General features: G+C 44.8%; 1 protein-coding gene across 1 annotated transcript in view; it reads left to right on the forward strand.

Moving 5' to 3' along the window:
• The window catches only part of ST8SIA5 (ST8 alpha-N-acetyl-neuraminide alpha-2,8-sialyltransferase 5), a 78,712-nt gene that overhangs the window by 733 nt on the left and 55,354 nt on the right, over positions 1–22,625 (forward strand). Inside the window, exon 2 of the mRNA XM_008582617.1 lies at positions 4–117. Within this exon, the coding sequence (XP_008580839.1) occupies positions 4–117 (114 nt within the window). The remainder of the gene's footprint in view (positions 1–3; positions 118–22,625) is intronic.

A 22,625-nucleotide genomic window follows, 5' to 3' on the forward strand; every position in this document is an offset into this window, starting at 1 on the left:
CCCCTCCGCCAACCGGGATTTGCTGGGGAACCGAACATTACTCTTTATCTTCATCTGCGCCTTCGCCTTGGTGACCTTGCTGCAACAGATCCTGTACGGCAGCAACTACATCAAGAGGTAAGAAAGTCCGAGAGAGGGTGGGATGCGCGGAGCCCGCGGGGAGCCTCCAGGTGGCGGCCGCAGGGTTGGCCACGCGTCCCCGGGGTGCGTGACCGTGGCGTTTGCACTTAGTCCCCAGCACCGCCGCGTTAGGCTTGGGTCACTGCGCTCTGAAGCGCATCTCTGCTCCCACCTCGAGGACAGTGCCTGCCCAGCGCCGGCTGGAGGCCCCGACAACTTTACTCTGCAGTGAAAAATGGGGCGGGGGGTGGGGGTCAGGTTGGAATTCCGAGTAGCCAAGCTGACGATAAATCCATTTAACTGCCCATAGCGGCCTCCGCGATCGGATTGGTGTCCCTCAAACCTGCAGTTCCATGGGCATTTGGTTGGAGCCCCGGTGTGGAGGGCTCAAAATTGGATAGATTTTTTTTTGTTTTGTTTTGGTTTGGGGGTTCTTTTTTTAATTTGTTTTTTACCTCGCTAGTCCTGAACTTTTGTAGGGGCTTTTGGGGGGTCGGGGGTCGGGGGGAGCAACCCCGACCCCCCCCCCCCCCTAGTCCCCAGCACCGCCGCGTTAGGCTTGGGTCACTGCGCTCTGAAGCGCATCTCTGCTCCCACCTCGAGGACAGTGCCTGCCCAGCGCCGGCTGGAGGCCCCGACAACTTTACTCTGCAGTGAAAAATGGGGCGGGGGGTGGGGGTCAGGTTGGAATTCCGAGTAGCCAAGCTGACGATAAATCCATTTAACTGCCCATAGCGGCCTCCGCGATCGGATTGGTGTCCCTCAAACCTGCAGTTCCATGGGCATTTGGTTGGAGCCCCGGTGTGGAGGGCTCAAAATTGGATAGATTTTTTTTTGTTTTGTTTTGGTTTGGGGGTTCTTTTTTTAATTTGTTTTTTACCTCGCTAGTCCTGAACTTTTGTAGGGGCTTTTGGGGGGTCGGGGGTCGGGGGAAGCATCCGCGACCCCCTCCCCCCAGGAGCGTCGGGTTAGGTGGGGGTGGTAGTGGGCTGTGGCGATGCGGCAGGAATAGTCAATTCTTATAATCCCATAGCCACGGCATCTGTGAAACTCACAACCTGATCCCTTCTGAAACAGATGAGTTTTCTCATCCTTAGTGCAAAAGGTCAGAGCTGCAGCAGAAGTTAACCCTGCCCTTGTTGGGCTCTCCCCCTACCCCCACCCATTGGCAAACTCCATTAAGAGAGAGAGCAGTAGAAGGTGGCACTCAGAAACTCGGGCACAGCCTCAGTGTCTCTGTATGCGGAAGATACACAGAAATGCCAACTGCTTCGTTCTGCCAGCCCTGCTGGCTTAGGGGAAATGCTCCGGATTGCTCTGCCTGGTTTTGAGGGTGAGGGAGAGCTCTGCTCTAGGACACTTTCACATCAGAGCCTTTCTTGGAAAGAATCCCCTTCTCCTTTCTGCTGGAGCCATGTTTTTCCTCTGCTGCCACTGTCTCCCTACTCTCACCGCCTCTCCCCGTAGGCTGATGGGGGTTGGAGGGGAAGCCTTTTCAGCTCTCTAGCTATACAAGCCTCCCATCTTCTTCCCTAGACTTCCAAATAATGAAGCAGTTGCTGTCTTTTCATTCTTTGGGTTCTACATTAGTCACGTGTTCCCCAACCTGGGCTGCCCAGGAGGATGGGAGGTGAGGGTTCCTGCTAGTGTCTCACTTGCAGTCAGAAAGCCAAGCGGTCAGGCTATTTCCCCTCTTTGTAACTGCCCCAGAGCTGGGGAGTATGAGGCACCTTGTCCCCAGCCTTTATTTCCAGCCAGTCATGGCTCCGGACCTTCCCAGAGAGCATTCTTCCCTGGTTGGCGACAGCTCATGACCTATGTATGGTGCTGGTGGCTTTAAAGGATATTTTCAGAGTATCCTGGCTTGTTGGATCTGATTGAGCCTGCCTCCTCTTTTGGCTCTACTGCTGCCCCAGAGATGGTCCTGTGCAAGGACAGCTGGGTCCTTGAAGGGCCTGCTTCTGTCTTGGCACTTGCTCCGCAGCAGGGTGGCTCTGGGTCCCTAATCCCTGGCTGGCACCTCCTAAAAGTTACTAGGGCTGCAGAGATTCCTTCTGTCTTATCAACAGGGGAGAGTATTGGTGCCCACGGCAAATGCCAACTCAACTACTACCTGCATGCTCTGCAAGCCTGGCTTGGTCTTGGGTGGATGGGCTAGCTGTCTGGAGTTCAGCAGGTGTACCAGTTGCTTCCTATCCTCCCTCACACAGAGACCCTGACCCCCTAAAGTGCACAGATGCCACCTTGCAGGCCTCACTCCAAGGACTCAGGTTAACCCAACCAAGCAAGCAAGACTTGTGTATGCCCAACCCCGGAAGGATGCCTCAGGATCTATAAAGGAGGAGATGATGTGGTACTGGGGCTTAAGGGGCTTGAAGTCTATTTGGGGAAACAAAACGGCCATAGATGAGATAGGAAGTAAGTGTGAATCTGTCTGCAGAGTGTCTGAGAAAAAAAGGCACTGATGGGCTGGAGTAGTTAGGAAAGGCTGTCTGGAGGAAGGAACTTGAGTGTACCCAGAAGGAAGGGTAAGATTTGGCTAAGGGAGGGGACGAGCACATCCAGAAAGAGCAGCAGAAGTGCAGAGATGCAGGTGTGGCACTATCTCCTCTCACCTCTCCCACACCTGCCCCGCCTACACCGCAGCACTTGGCTAAATCATTGATAAGGCCATCAGGGATACTGCCCTGAGCGCGGTTGTGCTGCCACATTACTTGCCCCTGTAGCACCTGCTTACCTGTCTTGTTGCCTACACACGTAGTCATTGTACTGAACTGATTTGATGTGACTCTTGGTGTGTCTCCCATCTAGAACCGGTGTTCCTCCAGCAGAGGTCCTGGAACAGCCTGTTTCAGAACCACCTGGAGGGCCATTGAAATGCAGAGTCCTGGGCCCCTGAATCAGACTCTCTGGGAATGCGATCTAGTATGCTGCCTTTTGAACAATCTCCTCATGTGGTCTGTACCAAGCTCCCCCTGCTGCTCTAGACAAGTGGCTTTCAACTGAGGGCAGTCTTACCCCTCAGGCAATGTTCAGAGACATTTTTGGTTGTCACAATGCAGAGAGGAAGGTGCTACTGGCATCCACTGGGAAGAGGCTAGGGATACTATAAAGATCCTGCGATGCATGGTCTGCCGCCCACAACAAAGAATTATCCAGCCCAAATGTCAGTAGTGCTGAGGCTGAGAAACCCTGCTGCAAACTGTAAATCTCCATGAGCAGGAATTCTCTCTTTTGTTTCCAGCTGCACCCTGAGCTCCAAATATGCCTGGCCCATGATAAGTTCTCAGTAAATATTGGATAATGAATAAGTGATTGAAGGTGGGTTTGTGTGTGCACTCATGTTTGTATACAAGGGTAGTAATTGCAAAAGACACAGTGAAGAATTAGATCCAGCTGTTGCAAGGGAGCATGTAGGGGAAGGGGGCAGGTGTAATGGTGGGTCAGTGCTTCAGTGAAATGCTTTGAAGATTGAGAAGGACAGTTTGAACTTGGTTCATTGGTCCATAGGGAGTCACGTTTGGTCCTCGAACAGGGTAATGACATGGTAAAAGCCACTAGGAAGGAAGGTTATCCGGGCCTTGTACAGGAAGGGTTAAAGAGGGGAAGGGGCTGGGAGGTATTGTCACAGCCCGGTGAAAAGTGAAGAGAACTTGGCACAGGGAGCGATCCATTTTAGAGCTAGGGTATTCCTAAAGGTTGCTGTTCTTTGCTTCTGTGCTGAGTTGGTGTAATGCCACCTCACAAAGAGCTCAGGGGCACAAAGTGTCGGGCTCTTCCAGTGAGAATTTAGAGACAGATTACATCCCAAGGAAGTCAGAGATAGGAGTCAATGTGTGTTGATTTCTTTGGACCCCTGGCCTCTCCCTGTGCTGTGCAGTGGGTACTTCTGGGAAGGCCGGTCAGGAGCAGTCAGAACGCTGCAAATACCTCCACTGGCCAGGAGGGGAGAAGGCAGGGCAGATGGCTTAGTGAGCTCAGCATCTCTAATAGAGAGAGTGTACACTGCATGAATTAGGAGGAAAAGGCAAGAAACAAAGCTGTGAAGTTTGCCTTTGATGTTCTTGGATCCTCGTGTCTGTTCTTGATTGAATGAATACTGAATGGATATTTACCATATACTGAACACCACCCTAAGTGCTGAGGGAACAATGGTGTTCAAGACAGACACAGTCCAGGGTCCCTGGGATCTCGCAGGCTGTTGGGAAGAATGGACAAGAGACTCGAAGGAGAAGGAGGAGGGAACCACAGTGAATCAGTGTGCTTCAAGGTACATGGAGGCATCTGGGGGGTGGTTCTTAAAGACGGGGGATGTTCCATAGGCCCAGGCAGAGGTGGAGTGAAGGGGGATGAAACCCAGTTTGAGCAAGGATCAGAAAGGGCAGGGAAGAGTCGAGTGACTCTGCATCACTCAAATGTTAGAGCTGGACAGCTGGGTCAGGGCGAGGCAGGCAGGGCCAGATGATGGGAAACAAAGCAGGGGACATGAGAGAAGCTGCATGTCTGGAGGAAAGAGGGTATATAACACGTTTAAGTCTTGATCTGCCCAGACACAGGAAGGTGATCCAGGTGAAGCTAGCCAGCAGATCCTTGGAAATGACCTGTGGAACTATGGGTGGAGAGGAGCCAGGCTATCAAAGTAGGTTTTGGAGTCACCAGCCCTCGAAATCATTGTTTTTCAAACTTTTACAATTGTGATGCACAGTAAGAAGTATGTTATACTCGGGGGTCTAGAACACACTCACATACACACCCAATGGAAGCAATCATTTTGCTAACTTGGCCTTATTATGAGAAATGAGCTCTAATATTTTCTATTTTACTTCATTAAAAGAAATCAATTCTACTTCATTAAAAAAAACCCAGTGGAATATTAGCCTTAGAAAGGAAGGAAGTTCTGACACATGCTACTATACAGATGAACCTTGAAGACACTACATGAAATAAGCCAGTCACAAAAAGACAAATACTAGATGATTCCACTTATATGACGTACCCAGAGTAGTCAGATTCCTAGAGACAGAAAGCAGAATAAAGGTTGCCTTGCTACAGACTTTCAGTTTGGAAAGAAGAAAAAGTTCTGGAGATGGATGGTGATGATGGCAGCACAACAGTGTGAATGTACTTAATGCCACTGAACTGTACGCTTAAAAATGGTTAAAATGGTAAATTTTATGTAATGTGTATTTTACCATAATTTTTTTTAAAAGTTAAAAAAATCTGGGAGCAATCCACTACATTTGATTTTACAACCTATTGGGTTGAAACCCTTAGAAAAACACAGGTCTGCGTGTTGGGGTTGGATGAAATCACCCAGGAGGGAGCAGAGTGACAAATGACAATGGATCTAGGTGCAATGGAGAGCCCAAGGAATGCCTGCACCTAAGGTGTCAGCGAGCTGGCTCTGAAAACTGAGGCTGGAAGGAGGTGGAGGGGAACAAGGAGAGGGAAGAGTTAAGGAAACCGAGGGATAAAGGCACTGGGGGAGAGGGGTCAGCTGTGACACACCCTGCAGAGGGTTCAGGTGGGATAGGGGTGGGTGTGTCCACTGGATTTGACAATAGAGGCAAGGATGGTTTGGAGGAGAATGGTGGGGACAGGACCGTCATTGCAGTGGGCTAAGGAGTACATGGGGAAAGAGAATATGGAGGCAGGGAGCACAGATTCCCCTTTTTAGGTGTCAGTGCTGAAAGGAGAAAGGCTTAAAAGAAGGGTTTTCTAGAATGATGGGTGTGGAAATTGTCCCGTCTTCCATTAAGTCCCCCACTGCCCCAAATCCCTTTTGTTAGTACTAAAATCTTTATATAAATTCACAGCCTTAGAGCATTAAAGACTTCAGGTATTTATATTTTAAGAGAGGAGCAGGAAAAGGCCAATTTTTTTAAGGTAGAAAGAATGTTGTAGATTTATATAATCTGGTCTCAACCCACTTTTTAAACTTAATCTCAGAAGAAGACCAGATAGGCATGGGCCTTGAATGTCCTACCGTGTCTTTTAATGGAGTTTTAAATTCTCCATAAAGGGTTTAAACATTTTCTGTTATGTCTTAGTTTGGGCCGCTATAACAAGTTACTTAGACTAGGTAGCTTAAGCAACAGACATTTATTTCTCATAGTGAAGTCCAACATCAGGGTGCCAGCTTGGTCAGGTTCTGGTGTGGGCCCTCTTCCAGGTTGCAGACAGCTGACTTCTTTTATCCTCACATGGTGGAAAGAGGGTGAGCTAGTTCTCTGGCCTCTTCTTATGAGGGCACTAATCCTATTCATGAGGGCTCCACCCTCATGACCTAATTAACCCCCTAAAGCCCCACCTCCGAATATCATCACATTGTGGATTAGATTTCAATATATGAATTTGGGGAGGACACAAACATTCAGTTGACAACTGAATTTCTAGCTACATAGTTTTTATTGCTATAGTAAAAATTATCTGTAAAAAAATTATATTTTCCAACCGTTTTTAGCTGGTATATAGAAATAAATTTGATTTTTTTTGTATGTTGATTTTATAATCAGCAATATTGATAATGTGCATTATGACAATAGTTTATCTGAAGATTCTCCTGGGATTTTTATGTAAACACTTTTCTTTCTTTTATCACAATCCTTATACCTTAATTTATATTTCTTGTCAAACTGCACTGGCAAGGACCTTCTATATAATATTCAATAAAAGTGTCATAGTGAACATCCTGACCTTAATCCTGATATTTTTTCTTAACTTTTTGGGGGCAGCTTTATTGAAACATAATTCACATACCATAAAATTCACATAATTAAAGTGTACAGTTAAATGATTTTTAGTATTATTCACACAGTTGGGCATCCATCACCACAATCAATTTTAGAATATATTCATTACTCCCCCAAAGAAATTTTGTACCCCTTAAGTGTCACTCCCCAGTCCCTTATTTCTCCTAGCCCTAGGAATGAACAAATAACATTAATCTATTTTTTGTCTTTATAGATTTGCCTATTCTGGACATTTCATGTAAATGGAATCATATGATATGTGGCCCTGTGTGATTGGCATACTTTATTAAGCATAATATTTTCAAGGTTCATCCATGTTGTAGCATGTATCAATACTTCATTTTTTAAATCATTGAATAATATTCCATTGTATGGATATACCACATTTTGTTTATCCATTCTTCAACTCATGAACGTTTGGCTTGTTTCCACTAGTTTTGCTAGTATGAATAATGCTGCTTTGAGCATTTGTGTACAAGTTTTTACATGAACATGTATTTTCATTTCTCTTGGGTTTATATAAGTCGCATGGTAACTCTATGTTTACCATTTGAGGAATTGCCAGACTGTTTTCCAAAGTGACTACACCATTTCACATTCCCTCCAGCAGTGTATGAGTGTTCCAATTTCTCCACATTATTTGCAACACTCGTTATTATCCATCTTTTTGATAATAGCCATTGTAGTGGTTTTGAGATGGTATCTCATTGTGGTTTTGATTTTGCTTTTCCCTGATGACTAATGATGTGGAGAATCTTTTTATGTGCTTATTAGTCATTTGTATCTCTTCTTTGGAGAAATGTCTATTCAGATCATTTCTCTATTTTCAAATTGGATTATTTATCTTTTTCTTATTAAGTTGTAAGAGTTCTTTATGTATTCTAAGTATAAGTCCCTTTTCAGATATATGATTTGCAAAACATTTCTCTCTTTCTATGGGTTGTGTTTTCACTTTCTTTGAAGCATGAAAGTTTTAAATTTTTTTTTTTTCTTTTTGTCTTTTTTTCGTGACCGGCAACGGATCGCAACCCTCAGTGTCGCGCCCGTACCGGACCGGGACCGGCAACGGGATCGCAACCCTCGGTGTTGCGCCTGCACCTCGCTCAGCCAGTGAGTGGCCGGTCTGTATGTGGGATCCGAACCCTCAGCAGGAGCGTTGCCACACTCCCAAGCGGCGCACTGTAGCAGTGCGCCACCGGGCCAGCCCGAAAGTTTTAAATTTTAATGAAGTCATGTTCACCCATTCATTTGTTGTTGGTGGTGTCATATCTGAGAAACCATTGCCTAATTCAAGATCACAAAATGTATACCTATGTTTTCTTCTAAGAGTTTTATAGTTTTAGCTCTTACATTGAGGTCTTTGATCCATTTTGAGTTAATTTTTGTGTATGATGTGATTAATCCTGATTTCAAAAGGAATGATGAGAAAATGTCACCATTGAGTATGTTTTCTTAGTTTCTTTATTTCCTTTCTTTTTTTTTTTCTGTAGACATCCTCTAATAGGTAAAGAAAATTCCACATACTTGTACAGAAGTTTAAGAAGTTTAATTAAGAAATTAAGAAGTTTAATTTTGTTTTCTTTTTCTTTTTCTTTTTTTTTAAAAGATGACCGGTAAGGGGATCTTAACCCTTGACTTGGTGTTGTCAGCACCACACTCACCCAGTGAGCAAACCAGCCATCCCTGTATGGGATCCGAACTCGTGGCCTTGGTGTTATCAGCACCGCACTCTCCCGAGTGAGCCACGGGCCGGCCCCTTGTTTTCTTTTTAAAATTGTGTTTGGTAACAAATTTTATCAGATGCTTTTTCTCCATCTATTAGATATGTAGTTTTTCTTCTTTAATCTTTTGATGTGGGGACTGGCCAGTTAGCTCACTTGGTTAGAGCGTGGTGCTGGTAACATCAAGGGGCAAAGGTTCAGATCCCTGTGCTGGCTAGCCTCCAAAAACAAACAAACAAACAGAAAGAAATCTTTTGATGCTGTAAATTTCATTAATAGATGTTCAATGTGTAATTTTAGGAATAAACCCAGCTTGTTCTTGGAGTACTATTTGTTTTACATAATGTAAGTTTTCAACTATTATTTTTATTTAGAATGTTGTATCTCATGTTCTTGAATAATATTAGCATGTAGTTTCTTTTATCATGCTGTCTTTGTCTGGTCTTAAAACCAGTCTTGGAAATGAGTTAGAAATGTTTCCTCTTTATTCTCTGGAATGGTTTATACTCATTTTTGAGATTCTTTGAAAGTTTGGTAGAACTCACCTGCACAGTCATCTGCACCTAATGTTTTCCTTATGGGAAGACTTGAAGTTACTAATCCATTTCTTTAGAGATTATAAGACTATTTAGGGCTGGCCAGTTGGCTCAGTTGGTTAGAGTGAGGTGCTGTACACATCGAGGTCAAGAGTTTGGATCCTATACTGTCTGGACAACCAAAAAATAAAACCCCAAAAAACCAAAACCACTACTTAGATTTTTTATTTTTTTAATCAATTTGTGGAAATTATATTGTTCTAGAAAATTTTAAAGCTATTCCAAGTTTATTGGTACAAAGTTCATAATATTTTCTATTATATCTCTGTCACATCTATAGTTTTTGCCACTTCTTTATTCCTAACATTGTTTACTTGTTTCTTTTTCTATTTTTTAAGTGATCACTGTTAAATGACCAGATTTTGGCTTTGTTGATTTTCTCTCGGATATTTGCTTTCTATTTCATTAATTTTTATGGTTTGTTTTTATTCTATCATTCTTTTTCTAACTTCCAAAGTTGGATGCTTATCTCTTTAATTTTTAGTCTTTCTTATTCTCTGATGGTAAACTTCTTAAGGCTATAAAACTTTCTCAGAATACTTTTTAAATTATATCCCTTCAGTTTTGGGATGATGATGATGATGAAAATGATGTTAACAACTCAGAATTATATTGCATTTACTATGTACCAGGTACTAGTTCAAGTGCTTTATATATTAACATACTGAATTTTTTTTTTTTTCTTGACCGGTAAGGGGATCACAACCCTCAGCATGGTGTGGTCTGCACCATGCTCAGCCAGTGAGCGCACCAGCCACCCCTACATAGGATCCGAACCCATGGCCTCGCCGCTACCAGTGCCGCACTCTCCCGAGTGAGCCACAGGGCCGGCCCAACATACTGAATTTTTTTCTTTTTCTTGACCGGTAAGGGGATCACAACCCTCAGCATGGTGTGGTCTGCACCATGCTCAGCCAGTGAGCGCACCAGCCACCCCTACATAGGATCCGAACCCATGGCCTCGCCGCTACCAGTGCCGCACTCTCCCGAGTGAGCCACAGGGCCGGCCCAACATACTGAATTTTTATACCAATAAATAATAGATACTATTGCTATGCTCATTTTATGGATGAGGCAAATGAGGCACAGTGAGGTTAAGTAATTTGTTCAAGGTCATATAGCTAGAAACTACCAGAAGTATTTTCATTATCTTTAATTCCAAGTGTTTTCTAATTACTATTTATTTATTTATTTGCTCATAAACTTAGAAATGTTTTTAGATTTCCAGAGTCTTTCTTTTACTTATCTTTTACATTTTTTACCTTACAGGTTTGGTGGTGAGATAACATAATATATTTGATACTGATTCCTGTTTTTTTTTTCAGTACTTGCATGTCTTTTATTCTATGTCTGTTGTAACTAGAATATATATATAATTACAGTTTTTATATAAGATTACAATCTTTGTCTTTTACCTGGAAAGTTTAGTATATTTACATTTATTGTGATTACCGATGCCTAAGGATTTATTTCTACCATCATATTTTGTGTTTTTTAGATACCCTGCTTTTTCTCCTATCTTGCCTTTTGGATTATTTGTGTTTTCCTGGCTTTAGGAGGAGGTTTCTAGTGCAACCCTCCATGCTGGCTAGGTCCTGTGCCATTACAAAGGAAGCATGAACCACTGTGATTGATTTGTGATTGTAGTGGGAGGATGTTGTAGTTTGGGTTCCCTGGAAAGCAAACTCTGAGCCAGTTATTAGAGTGCAGGAATTATTAAGAAGTACTCTTAGGATCAATACCCAAGAAAGGGAAAAGAAGGTAATATGATTGGGCAAGGGGAGAAACTGAGCTGCAATACAGTCCCAGAGAAGACTTCAGAAGTCCCCAGGGAGCCCTGGAGCTGTGATGGCCCTTCAGAATTGCCCAGAGTTGGGGTGAGGGGGCCAAGCCTTTATACCTTCATGTTGATTAGTCACTAGATAAGGGCTGTCCCTGGAAGGGAGTGTAACCTTGGGCAAGGTGTCTCTCCTCACCTGAAGCAACTCCCAGAGAGAACTGAGAGTGGAGGGCAGTCAGTTCTGCTGGGGAAGAAGTCCTTCATTCCTGAAAGGGAACATGAGGGGTGCATCACAGCCCCTGTCACCAATGGTTTCTCACTCTGCCATTTCATGAGGAATGGAAGTCCTTAAATGTCTCTGTTCCCCACCTCCTCCCTAAACAAAAACCTCACCCCTAAAGGTTAGTCTGTGCCTGATGTCTACTCAAAGTCGAGCATTTGTCCTGTCACCTAAGGGTCTTCTACACACATATGTCTGTCCTAACTCTGTGCCTTTGCCCACGCCGTGTCTCCACCTGCTGTCCCTTCCTGGCTGCCTTTCAATCCAAATCCTGCCTCTCTTTCCCTCTTCTGAATTTGTAGCACCTGTGCTGACTGTACTTGGCACATTCTGCCCAACGCTGTCCTGTTGCTTTCTGTGTGATTGCACAGTGGACAGGAGCTGAGGCTGGGCCTGTTTTGTCCTGCCTCAAGTATAGAGCTATACTTTGTCTTCCCTCCAGCCTTCCTCTCTCCTGCACCTCAAGGGCACAGATCCGGGCTGCCTGCTTGTGGCTGGTGCAGGCCTGAGACTTGAGGATATGTAACTGGGTCAAGGAAAAGTACTTTGTGCTGCCTGTGTGTGTGTTGAAGGCTCTCATCGCTGAACCAGCTCTCCTCACACCCAGGGGACAAAGCCTTTTGTCTCACTGCCCTGAGTAACCAGCACAGCCCCAGAAGACTGGGACCATGGTGACCAGAGGATCTGTCCAGAGTGTGGTTCTTGCACAGTGGGTGCCCTAGAAGGGAGAGAGTATACTGAGCTGACTGCAGCCTGGGGTGTGTGCTGAAACTTAACAGTTTTGCTGGTAAGAGCAAGTTTCTATGGAGCACCTGCTGCAAGGCTGGGAGGCAAGCAAGGGACTCAGGGAACATTTAAGGAGGCCACACTCTCAGGTGTTAACACTACACTTGCATGAACCTGAAAATGAGGGCCTCCTTAAATGTTGTGTCCTGGGCACCTTGTCCTGGCCCTGATGGGCGGTATGCCCAGCCCTGCACTAGGTGATGGATGTTAGTTTCCTGTCCCTTCTCAATGTCCCCTGGAGACACAGTGATACCCTCTTACTCCCAGATTCCATCTCTTCTTCCTTGCCATCCTTCTCTCCAGTCCTTTTCTTTTTGACATTTGTACTTTCCAGGGAAATTTTTTTAGGGATTTAGCTTTTCCTCTTTGACTTATCTAGGTCCATTCACTTCTCATCCAATAATTCTCTAATTTAGCCGTTTTCCCTACTTATATCTTAGGAACATCTCCCTTCACCCCCTCCCCCACACCTGAATGAACGAATTCATCAGGTAATAATATTAATTATTAACCTTCACTAAGGGTTTGTGAGCCAGACACCAACCTAACTGCATAATCCTAAATGAAGATTATTTCCCTTAATGCTCACCATAGTCCTGTTAAACAGATTCAGTCTTTCACATTTAATACTCATGGAGAAAGGGTAAGTAACTTATATAAGGTCACACAGCTTGTAAGACTCTTCCAAGAGATGTTTTAGTCAGTGAATTCTCAGGACCTAGCACAGCACCTGACATTGTTGAATGAATGGATACATACAAAGGGAATCCCCAATTTTTTCTAACAATCACAAACATTTATTAAATGCCCACTCAGCTTTGTACTGAAGTAGAAGGGATGTTACTAAAGAATTATTAGTTATGATACATGTCCTTAAGGAACTTACAGAACACTTAAAGAGACAAACGTGAAAAATGATGTAAGACTATAAATAAATTCTAATTGTGTGACACAGACTATGGATCTGGTAAGTTTCAGAGGAGGCAGCAATCAGGGTGGTGAGTGTTGCCAGGTGGAACCTGGTAGAGGCTTGGGGGGAACTGGTGGGCTTCAGAGACTGGATTTGGAGGTTATCTGGAGGACAGGCTGAGGAGCAGGTGAGGGAAGCTATTGAAATATTTTAAATTTCTTTTATACCCTCATCCTCTGTGAGGCTGTTTGATGGCCTTTCTGGTCTCAATTTAGTCTTAAACAGTGTGAGTGGGTACTATTCCACTCTATTCCAGCTCTGATGAGGTGGATCATAAGGGGCTGGTCCTTCAGGAGAATGTTTCAGGCTGGGCTTTGCCGGCTCCTTCTGGAAGGGACCCACAGGTTCTGCAGAACCCCTGGGCCCTGGGTATGTGCATGTGAAAATAAGGTGGGTACACCAGGAGATGTGTGTGGGATGCCATGCATGGTGAGTGCTGGGGGATTATTGGGAGAATAAGATGCATCAGCACTCACTCCACCAGAAGACTGCATCTGATTTATGCTGCTTGTGCTGAGTTCCTGGGAAGAGGAAGCCCAAGGCTCCCTCCCCTCACTCCTCCAGCATGCCAGCTCCCATTCTTCTCCAGCAGATCAGCTGAGGATCAATACTTCCTGGGATCACCATTGCTATTTCCTGGAAATACATCACAAACCCCCAAAAGAAGGCTTAAAGAAGGCAAGAATTCCCAAGAGCTTTGTCTTTCTTGCATGTCAGGCTGGTTGCTGTTTGTCTTTTTTTTTTTTTTTTTCCTCCTTTTTTGTCTTTTTTCATGTCCGGCAACGGATCGCAACCCTCAGTGTCGCGCCCGTACCGGACCGGGACCGGCAACGGGATCGCAACCCTCGGTGCTGCACCCGCACCTCGCTCAGCCAGTGAGCGGGAACCGGTCTGTATGTGGGATCCGAACCCTCAGCGGGAGCGCCGCCGCGCTCCCAAGTGGCGCACTGTAGCAGTGCGCCACCGGGCCAGCCCATGCTGCTGTTTGTCTTTTAATCCAAGTTCATTCCTTTGGGTTTCCTTTACACACCACCAGTTCCTGCAGAGCTGATGTCCCCATACCTACGGCCTCCCATCCATTTCCCTCTAGCTGGTGGGGGCACTGTTCTGCACCTCCAGTCTCAGGCCCCTCTTGGTTCTAGTTGATTAATTGGTTCATTCATTCATTCATGCAGCAAACATGAATTGAGTGTTCTTTATGTACCATCCCTGCACTGTCCAATATGATAGCCACTAGCCCTGTGTGGCTACTGAGCACTGGAAATGTGACTAGTCTGAATTGGGATGTGCTGTCTGTAAGTATAAAATACACACTGGATTTCAAAGATATAACAACAAAAAAGGATGTAACATATCTCATTCATTTTTTATATTGTTTACATTTTGAAATGATAATGTTTTGAATATATTAGGCTAAATAAAATATATTAAATCTTTCACCTCTTTCTTTTTACTTTAAAAAAATAATTTTATTTTGAGAATTATAGACTCATATGCAGCTGTAAGATGTAATACAGAGAGAACCTGTATACACTTCTCCCATTTTCCCCCAAAGTTAACGTCTTTCAAAACAATACAGTACACTATCACAGCTAGGAAATTAACATTGGTACAATTCATCAACCTTATTCAGATTTTACTAGTTTTACATGCACTTATTTGTACCTATGTGTGTATTTGGTTCTATGCATTTTTTTTGTTTTTATTTTTTTATTTTATTATTTTAAAAAAATTTTGGCCATATAACAAGTCTTAATACATTTAAAAAGACTAAGATCATAGAAAATATTTTCTCTGACACAATAACAGAGGGAAATTTAGAAAATACACAAATGTGTGGAAATTAAACAACACTCTTCTAAATAAACAATGGGTAAAAAGAAAAATCACAAGGAAATTTCAGAGAACTTTGAGATAAAAATCAAAGTACAACATATCAAAATTTATAGGATGCAGGGCTCATGCAGTGCTTAGAGGAAAATTTATACTTATAAACACATGTATTAAAAATAAGAAAAATATCAAATCAGTAATGTAAACTTCTACCATAAGAAAATAGAAAAAGATGAGCAAACTAAATCAAAAGCAGATGTAAATAGGAAATAACAAAGATTATAACAGAAATATATGAAATAGGAAATTAAAAAACAATAGAGAAAATCAACGAAACCAAAAGGTGATTCTTTAAAAAGATCAACAAAATTTGCAAACCTTTATCTAGACTGACCAAGAAAAAAGAAGACTGAAATTACTAAAATCAGAAATAAAGCAGGGACATTATTACATTGTCATTATGGTTTTTGTGGTGGTAAGATTTAGTGTCTTTCTCTTTCTCATTTGCATTTTTGTTCTACCAGTGGGTTTTATTCTTTCTTGTGTATTCGTGGTTGTGATTATCATTTTTTTGGATTCCAGATGCAGGACGTCCTTGAGGATTTCTTGTAGGGTTGGTCATGTAGTGGTGAACTCTCACAGTTTTTGTTCTTCTGGAAAATACACTATTTTCCTCTCATTTCTGAAGGATATTGCCTTGCTGGGTATAGTATTCTTGGCTGACAGTTTTCTTCTTTTAGTGTTTTGAATATATCAACCCATTTTCTTCTGGTATGTAGAGTTTCTGTTGAGAAGTCCACTGTTAGTCTGATAGGGCTCCCTTATAGGTGACTTGATGCTTTTCTCTTGCATTTTTAAAGATTCCTTTCTTTGTCTCTGAGTTTTGCCAGTTTGACTGTAATGTGCCTTGGGGAGGATCTTTTTGGGTTGAATCTGTTTGGGGATCTTTGAGCCTGTTGGATCTGAAGGTCTGTGTCTCTCCCTATACTGGGGAAGTTTTCCATTATTATTTCATTTAATAGATTTTCCATGCTTTTTCCTTTCTCCTCCCTTTCTGGAACACCCATGATTCAAATATTTGTGTGCTTAATGTTGTCTGCTAGCTCTCTTAGATTTTCTTCATTTTTTAAAATTCTTTTTTCCTTTTTTTGTCTGCCTGAGTTATTTCAAAAAGACTATCTTCAAGATCAGAAATTCTTTCTTCTGTTTGGTTTAGCCTGCTGCTTAAACCCTCAGTTGTGTTTTTTATTTTGTTGAGTGAATCTTTCAGTTCCATGAGTTCTGCTACATTCTTTTTAAAGGTATTAATCTCTTTGTAAATTTCCTCCTTCATATCCTAGGTTTTTGGGTTTTTTTTTTCTCATTTCATTATGTTATCTAACTAAGTCTTCTCATACCTCAGTGAGTTTTGTTAAGATTGTTGCCTGGAATTCCTTCTCATTCATTTCAAGGTTTTCCTGCTCTATATGGTCTGGTATTTGAGAATTACTGTATTTTTTTGATGGTTTCGTATTTTCTTGGGTTTTCATATTTCTAGTATCTCTACGTTGATGTCTGGTCAGCTGGTAAGGCAATTGCTTCTTCTATTACTCTGAAGTGGGCTTTAAGGAGAGGTGTGTCCTCTTCCATTTCTCGTCTCCACTATTGACTCTACTTGTGTCAATGTAGTAAAATGTCTGGCAGGCCACCTGCATGGTGGCTGTGGCTACTACTGTGCTGTCAAGCTGCTTTTACAGCAGCCATGGCTGTGGTGTGCCACCTGTGCAGAAATGGTATTTTCAGCATGCTCTTCACCTGTTTCCAGGTGGGGAATGCTGCCTTTGGCTCCTGCCTAGGACCCCAGGCATGCTTTGTTTTTTGTCTGCTTCTGGGTGGAGGGGGCTGGCCATTGGCTCCTGCCTAGGACCCCAGGTGTACTCTCTGGTTCTATGCAACTTTATTACATGTTTCTACTCTTTTTTGTAGTATGGCTACCAGAAATCTTTAAATTACGTGATTACCAGTATATTTCTACTGGACTGTGCTGCTCTAGACATTGGGTACCAAGATAGATGAAACAAATTGCTTTCATGGGGGGAGGGGGAACAGGGGTCAAATACATATGAAAAGTTTACAGACTATTTTGGATGTTAAGTGCCAAGTGGACAATGCAAACTCTGGTTCAGTGCTCCTGAAGTTGGGGACAGAGAGGCCCTCTGGCCTACAGATGTGTACTCACCCAACAAGAGAGGCTACTCTGCTTGAAACAGTCTGGGAGCTCCCGTCTCGCCCACCTAGCTCCCTCCTCCTCGACTACCCGCCCCCTCCTTGACCACCCCCCTACCCTCCAACTGCTTCCCTTCCCTTCCTCTGCAAAGGCTGGAAGGGTGTCCCTGTCCTCTACTGAGTTAAGTTCAGAACCACTGGACAAGGTTTAGGATCTCAGTGGAACCTGGTAGAAAGAGAAAGATCTTGGCCTAGAGGATTAGAGAGGCGACCCCAGGTGTATTAGTTTGCTGGGGCTGGTGTAACAAGTGTCACAGACTGGGAGCCTTCCACAACAGAAAGTTATTGTCTCACAGTTCTGGAGGCTGGAAGTCCAAGATGAAGATGTCAGCAGGGTTGGTTCCTTCCGAGGTGGGGAGGGAGAACCCATTCCAGGCCTCTTCCCTACTTATGGTAGTTTTCTGGTATTCCTTGGCTTGTGGATGTCCATGTTTATCTTCACATGGCATTCTCCTTTTGTGCATGTCTCTGTGTCCAAATTTCCCCTTTTTATAAGGACACCCTTATAAAAAGGACACTTGATTAAGGGCCCATCCTACTCCAGTGTGACCTCATCTTAACTAACTACATCTATTTCCAAATAAATTCAAATTCACAGGTACTGGGCAGTAGGACTTCAACATATAAATTCTGGGGGGACACAACTTAATGTGTAGCGGAGGAACTAGCAGGAGCAAAGGCTTGGGTGCAGTAATGAAATGGTTGGAGAAGATGGGCTAGACTGGGTTCCATAGGCTTGGAGGAGATTGTGGTACCAATGTCAAAGGCGCGCGCGCACACACACACACACACACACACACATGAAATAAGGTGTGTAATAAGGGCATGTAATGAGGTGGAGAAGTCAGTACTTGTGGGAGCTCTTAACAGAGAGAATGGGTAGAATGAATGCTTGGGTGGTGTTTGAAGGGACCTTCCCCACCTCCATGTCCACATCTGCCCACAGCCCTCCAAGGAGGGAGAGAGTCTGTGTTCCTCTTGCTATGATGAGCTCTTTGGAGCCTGGGTGTAGAGGCGAGGGGAGGGCTGTTATGTGTACCTCCTTCACCCCCCCCTGTTCACCTCTTGTAGGCAGACCCTCCTCAAAATGCTTGTTGAACAAATATTTAACCAAGAGTAGTTGGAAGGGGAATGGCATGATAGGGTGGCCCGGGGAGCCTACTTGTGTGGGTCTGGCCCTGAGGTGAGTTGTGGGAGATGCGGGGGGTGGGGGGACAGTGGGCAGTGGAGGTCCAGAGGCCAAGCCAGGGAGAAGGAATGTTTTGTGGTTGGCCTGGGGGGGCCTGGGCTCAACCTACTGTGGTTCCAATGCTGGAGGTGGCAAGGTGGTCCCACAGCTCTTCCTGGAGCTGGTTCTCTTTCTCTCTCTGGACACTTCCCAGGGCTGGGTGGCCCTCAGTGTGCACCCCTCTCCTCCCCCTGCCTTGCTACTTAAGTACTTGCACTCCCCTGGGCCCTGCCACAGCTGCTCGTTAACCCAGAGGGCTCTGCAGAACCATAATGGCTTTAGAATCCAGGATGCAGGCCTAGGGCTGTGGGTGGGGGGGCACTCAAGGATGCCACCCCTCTGTCAACTTCAGAGCCCCAGTCTGCTCCAGTGCCTGTTGCTCACTCTGCCAGTCTCCTCCTTCCCCCACTAGGGGTGGAGAGCTTGGGGACCTGGGGATCGTGGGGCTACCCCCATTCCCCCCCTCCCTCACGATGCACCCACCCTGCAGCATCTTTTCTCTTGCCCCAAATGAAAGACCCCACAGGCGGAACCCTGGGGAATGAAACCACTTCCCTTTCCCCAGGTTCCACTGGGGAGGGGAGAGGGAGAAATGTTCCTTTCTGGAGCTTCACAGGGAAATCATGTGAGTCAGTAGTGAGTCAGGAGCGAGGACAGGCGAGGGGACCGGAACCGGGCAATTATGCCCATTAATCCCACTGAAGTGCTTCGCAGCTGGCAGCACTTCCACTTCGATCTGAGCAGGAAAGTCCAGCTCCTTCTCTGAGAGGCTCTTCCTGCCCACCCACCCCAGCTCCTTATCTGGACTTGGGGAGGGCAGATGGCTGTGGGAGGTGGGGGACTGGCAATCTGAGCGCCCCAGGGAGGGGAGAGGCCCATATCCTCAGCCCAGCCCTCCCAGACTCGCTGGGGTCCCGGATGAGGTTTCAGCTCCCCAGAAGATGAAATGGGCCCCCTCCCTCCTGGACAGCCTTGTGGGGGCCCAGGAAGGGGGCGCTGCTTCCATGAACTGAAGCCCCATCACCTGCACCCTGCCCTGGCTCGCTCTGCCTGCCCAGAGTGACCCATCATCCTCGCCTCAGGGCCTTCACATGTGCTGGTCCCTTCCTGGCATCTTCTTCCCCACAAACCCACGTGGCTCCTTACCACCTGCTTCCTGTCCTGCTCACGTGTGGCCTGAAAGGCCTCCCCGACCACCCTATGTAGAACAGCATCTCACCCCTCCCCAAACTCCTCACCCCCTTTCCTCCCTTCTTTTTTTTCTTTCACCCTCTGGCATATTACATATTTTGTCACCGATTAGTTTATCATCATATCTGTCTCCCTCTAGTAGAAACTTGGGCAAAGCCTTTTTTGGTTTGTTCACTGTTAAACCTCAGCACGCAGCCTGGTGTGGCTGTTCCGTAAATACAACATAATGTAATAAGATACGAATAGAGTGAATGCATAGAGGAAAGTTACCCTCATCGGCTGCGAGGTGCTATGCAAGCGATTTGCTAATTCATAACAGAAGAGTGATTATTCATTTTATTTCACAAGCTTGGCCGGGTGTGAAAGAAATGGTTCATTAAAAATTTTCTTTTAATTAAAAGATATGACTAAACCTTATCTACCAGCTGGTGGGAAATCTAACCTATCACCACTGAGGTGTCTTCTGTCTACTGCACAGGGGCATGTGAAGACCCTGCAGGTCTTGTGTGGAACACTGCAGTTGGGGGGACTCCCTGGGTCACACTGGCCTCAGCTGATTTGCCCACTGCTTTCTGGAGGCTTCGGGAATTCTGAGTCCAGCCTCCTGAGGAGCCCTAAGCAGCTGTCTTGCTGAGGTCCTGCTGTCCCTTCTGAGGGAATTGTGGAGAGAGGGACTCCAAGTCTTGTGGCTTCCTGGTCTTGAGAAGTCTTCCACAGAGCTGTGGTCTCACCATTTCTACTGCCCCTCCCAGGCCCACAGGCACTTGTCCCCCTCTTCCCTCCAGGATGTCTAGCACAACTTCTGCAGTGAGCTTTGAAGCCTTTCAGTCCCCACAACCCAGATGGCGCTACAGTGAGAAGATAAAAAAACCAGGCTACCTTCCTGGAATGGGGAGGGGAAAATACAAATGAATAATTCAATAAATTATCTTCCCATGAAAATCAAGTACTAATTTTTGTGAATGATTTTCTTCCTTTATTATTTATTTCAAATAGAGCTTACTCAAGGTTATCCTCCTAATGCTAGTGAGCTCAGTCATTTGCATTTCTGTTATACGCTCTGTCAAGTGGGAGGGGAAGTGCTGGTACAGGCAGGGCCCTGGAATTTCATTCACCTGAGCTTCCAAGAGGCCAAGAGGCTGAGGCTCGCTGCCCTAGCCGCTAGATGAGGAGATCCAGAGGTGTGCTGTGTGCAGCCAACTCCTGGGACAGGGTCCAGAGCTTTGGTGGCAGGACTGAACAGGGAGTCAGATGTCCTGGGTTCCAGCCCTGCCTTTGCCAGCTGGGAGCTGACTTCCCACTGTATGCCTCAGTTTCCCCAGCTGTGATGGATGACGTATAGTCTGCCTCCCTCACAGGTCTGGCGTCAGGATCAGCAAGTCAGGGGGCTGCTAATGGGTGGTCCCCAGCCTACAGCATGGCACATTTGGTCCACGCAGTATTTTAAGTTTGAATCAATTGACGGCATTTAAAAATTGGGAAATTAAAAAAAATAAAAGTCTGGATTTCTAGCATCTCTTGGAAAAAGAAACAAAGTGGTAACATGAGGCCTATCTTCCTACATGTCAGGTAGATTACACACTCCCCAGTCCTGTTGCCTTTGTTTCACTCATTCTCTGTCTTCCCCCACCTCCCAGGCTTGAATTTGCTCCCTGGTGGAAGTGAAGCACTTTGCAGAAACATAAAGTATTAATGTGTGCTTGTACTTTTATTGGGTGTCTTAGCCAAGACGTGTTGCACTCTGAAAAGGCCCAAGGTGGCTTATTGAGGGAAAGTAAGGGCATTATAGGACCATCCCTAACTTTAGAAATTAATGTCAGACTGAGAGTGGCCCTCTCACGGCCAGGACAGAATCCATCAGGAAGGTAAAGACACCTGTCCTTGGGTAACCTGCTGGCTTAGACTGACTTGAGACTGAGGTAACTCAAGGAAAATAAGTGTATTTGGCTTTGTTCTTGGTCTGGACTTGGGTCAGGAAGGACTTTCACATTGGCTGCTGATTTTTGGGGTCCTCACCCCGTGCCCAGGCCTGAGCTCTCTTGACAGAGGGAGGGGTGATGAAGGGGCCATGGCTGGGTGACCCTCACAGCTGATCACTAACTCCCTGAAGGGCTCGGATGGCAGCAGTTACTCAGGAGAAAGGCCCGACAATCTCAGTGTGAAGAAATTGTCCTTGCTTTTTCTCATTTTTGTTTTTGTGTTAATACCAACTATCATCATCATTACTATCCTTCCTGTTTGCGTGACATCAGACAAGTTCCTAAAAGGCTTTTTTTTTTTTTTTTGGTAGAGAAAGAAAATATTTTTATTATCAAATTAGCATTAAATCAGAATGTGATGCTTATCAGAGGCAATCTGCTAAGAGACTGCAAAGACAGAAAGAAGTCTCACCCTTTCATATGGCCAGGCAGAGCAACTGATTACCTGCATCTTCTCAAGATAAAGAACCAGTCCTCAGTAGTTGACAGCACCGTTTGTCATATATAGTTTATCCTCACTTCACCTGGTAAGTCAAAGTGAACATTCCGTGTTAGCTAATTGGCTTTATCCAGAGGAGAAACAAACTCATCATATCTTTATGACAGGAGGTAGTTTTGCAGCTTGGAGCAAGGCATCCCACTGAAGTTAGGCTCCTACCCTCCCACAGAAACTTGGAGATAGGGGGGCTATCTTCCTTGATTTTTATATTTTAAAGAGATGGCTCCCAGATGCCTGGGTCATAAAGCTGACAAAAGGCTTACCTAGTTTTGAAAAAGATTAATATATACATTTCAAAGAGAAGAAAAGGTACTGACAAGTTTCCTAAGGTAATGCTCTAAGAAAAAGGAGGACAGGCTGCCTGGTTAGCTCACTGGTTAGAACGTGGTGCTGATTACCCCAAGGTCAAGAGTTGATCCCTGTACTGGCCAGCTGCAAAGAAACAAAACAAAACAAAAACAAAACCAGAAACAAACAAACAAAAAAAAAAAAGGAGGGGAGTAGAATGCTTTTGCATCTATTATTCTATTTGAGAAAATCCAAGAATAATTTATTGATGCCTTACTATGTGCTTCCAGACAATCTATAAAGTTTCTACGATAATGATGATATTGTTTTGAGTTTA

Source organism: Galeopterus variegatus, unplaced genomic scaffold (genome assembly GCF_000696425.1).
Source record: "Galeopterus variegatus unplaced genomic scaffold, G_variegatus-3.0.2 Scaffold2681, whole genome shotgun sequence".
NCBI lineage: Eukaryota > Metazoa > Chordata > Mammalia > Dermoptera > Cynocephalidae > Galeopterus > Galeopterus variegatus.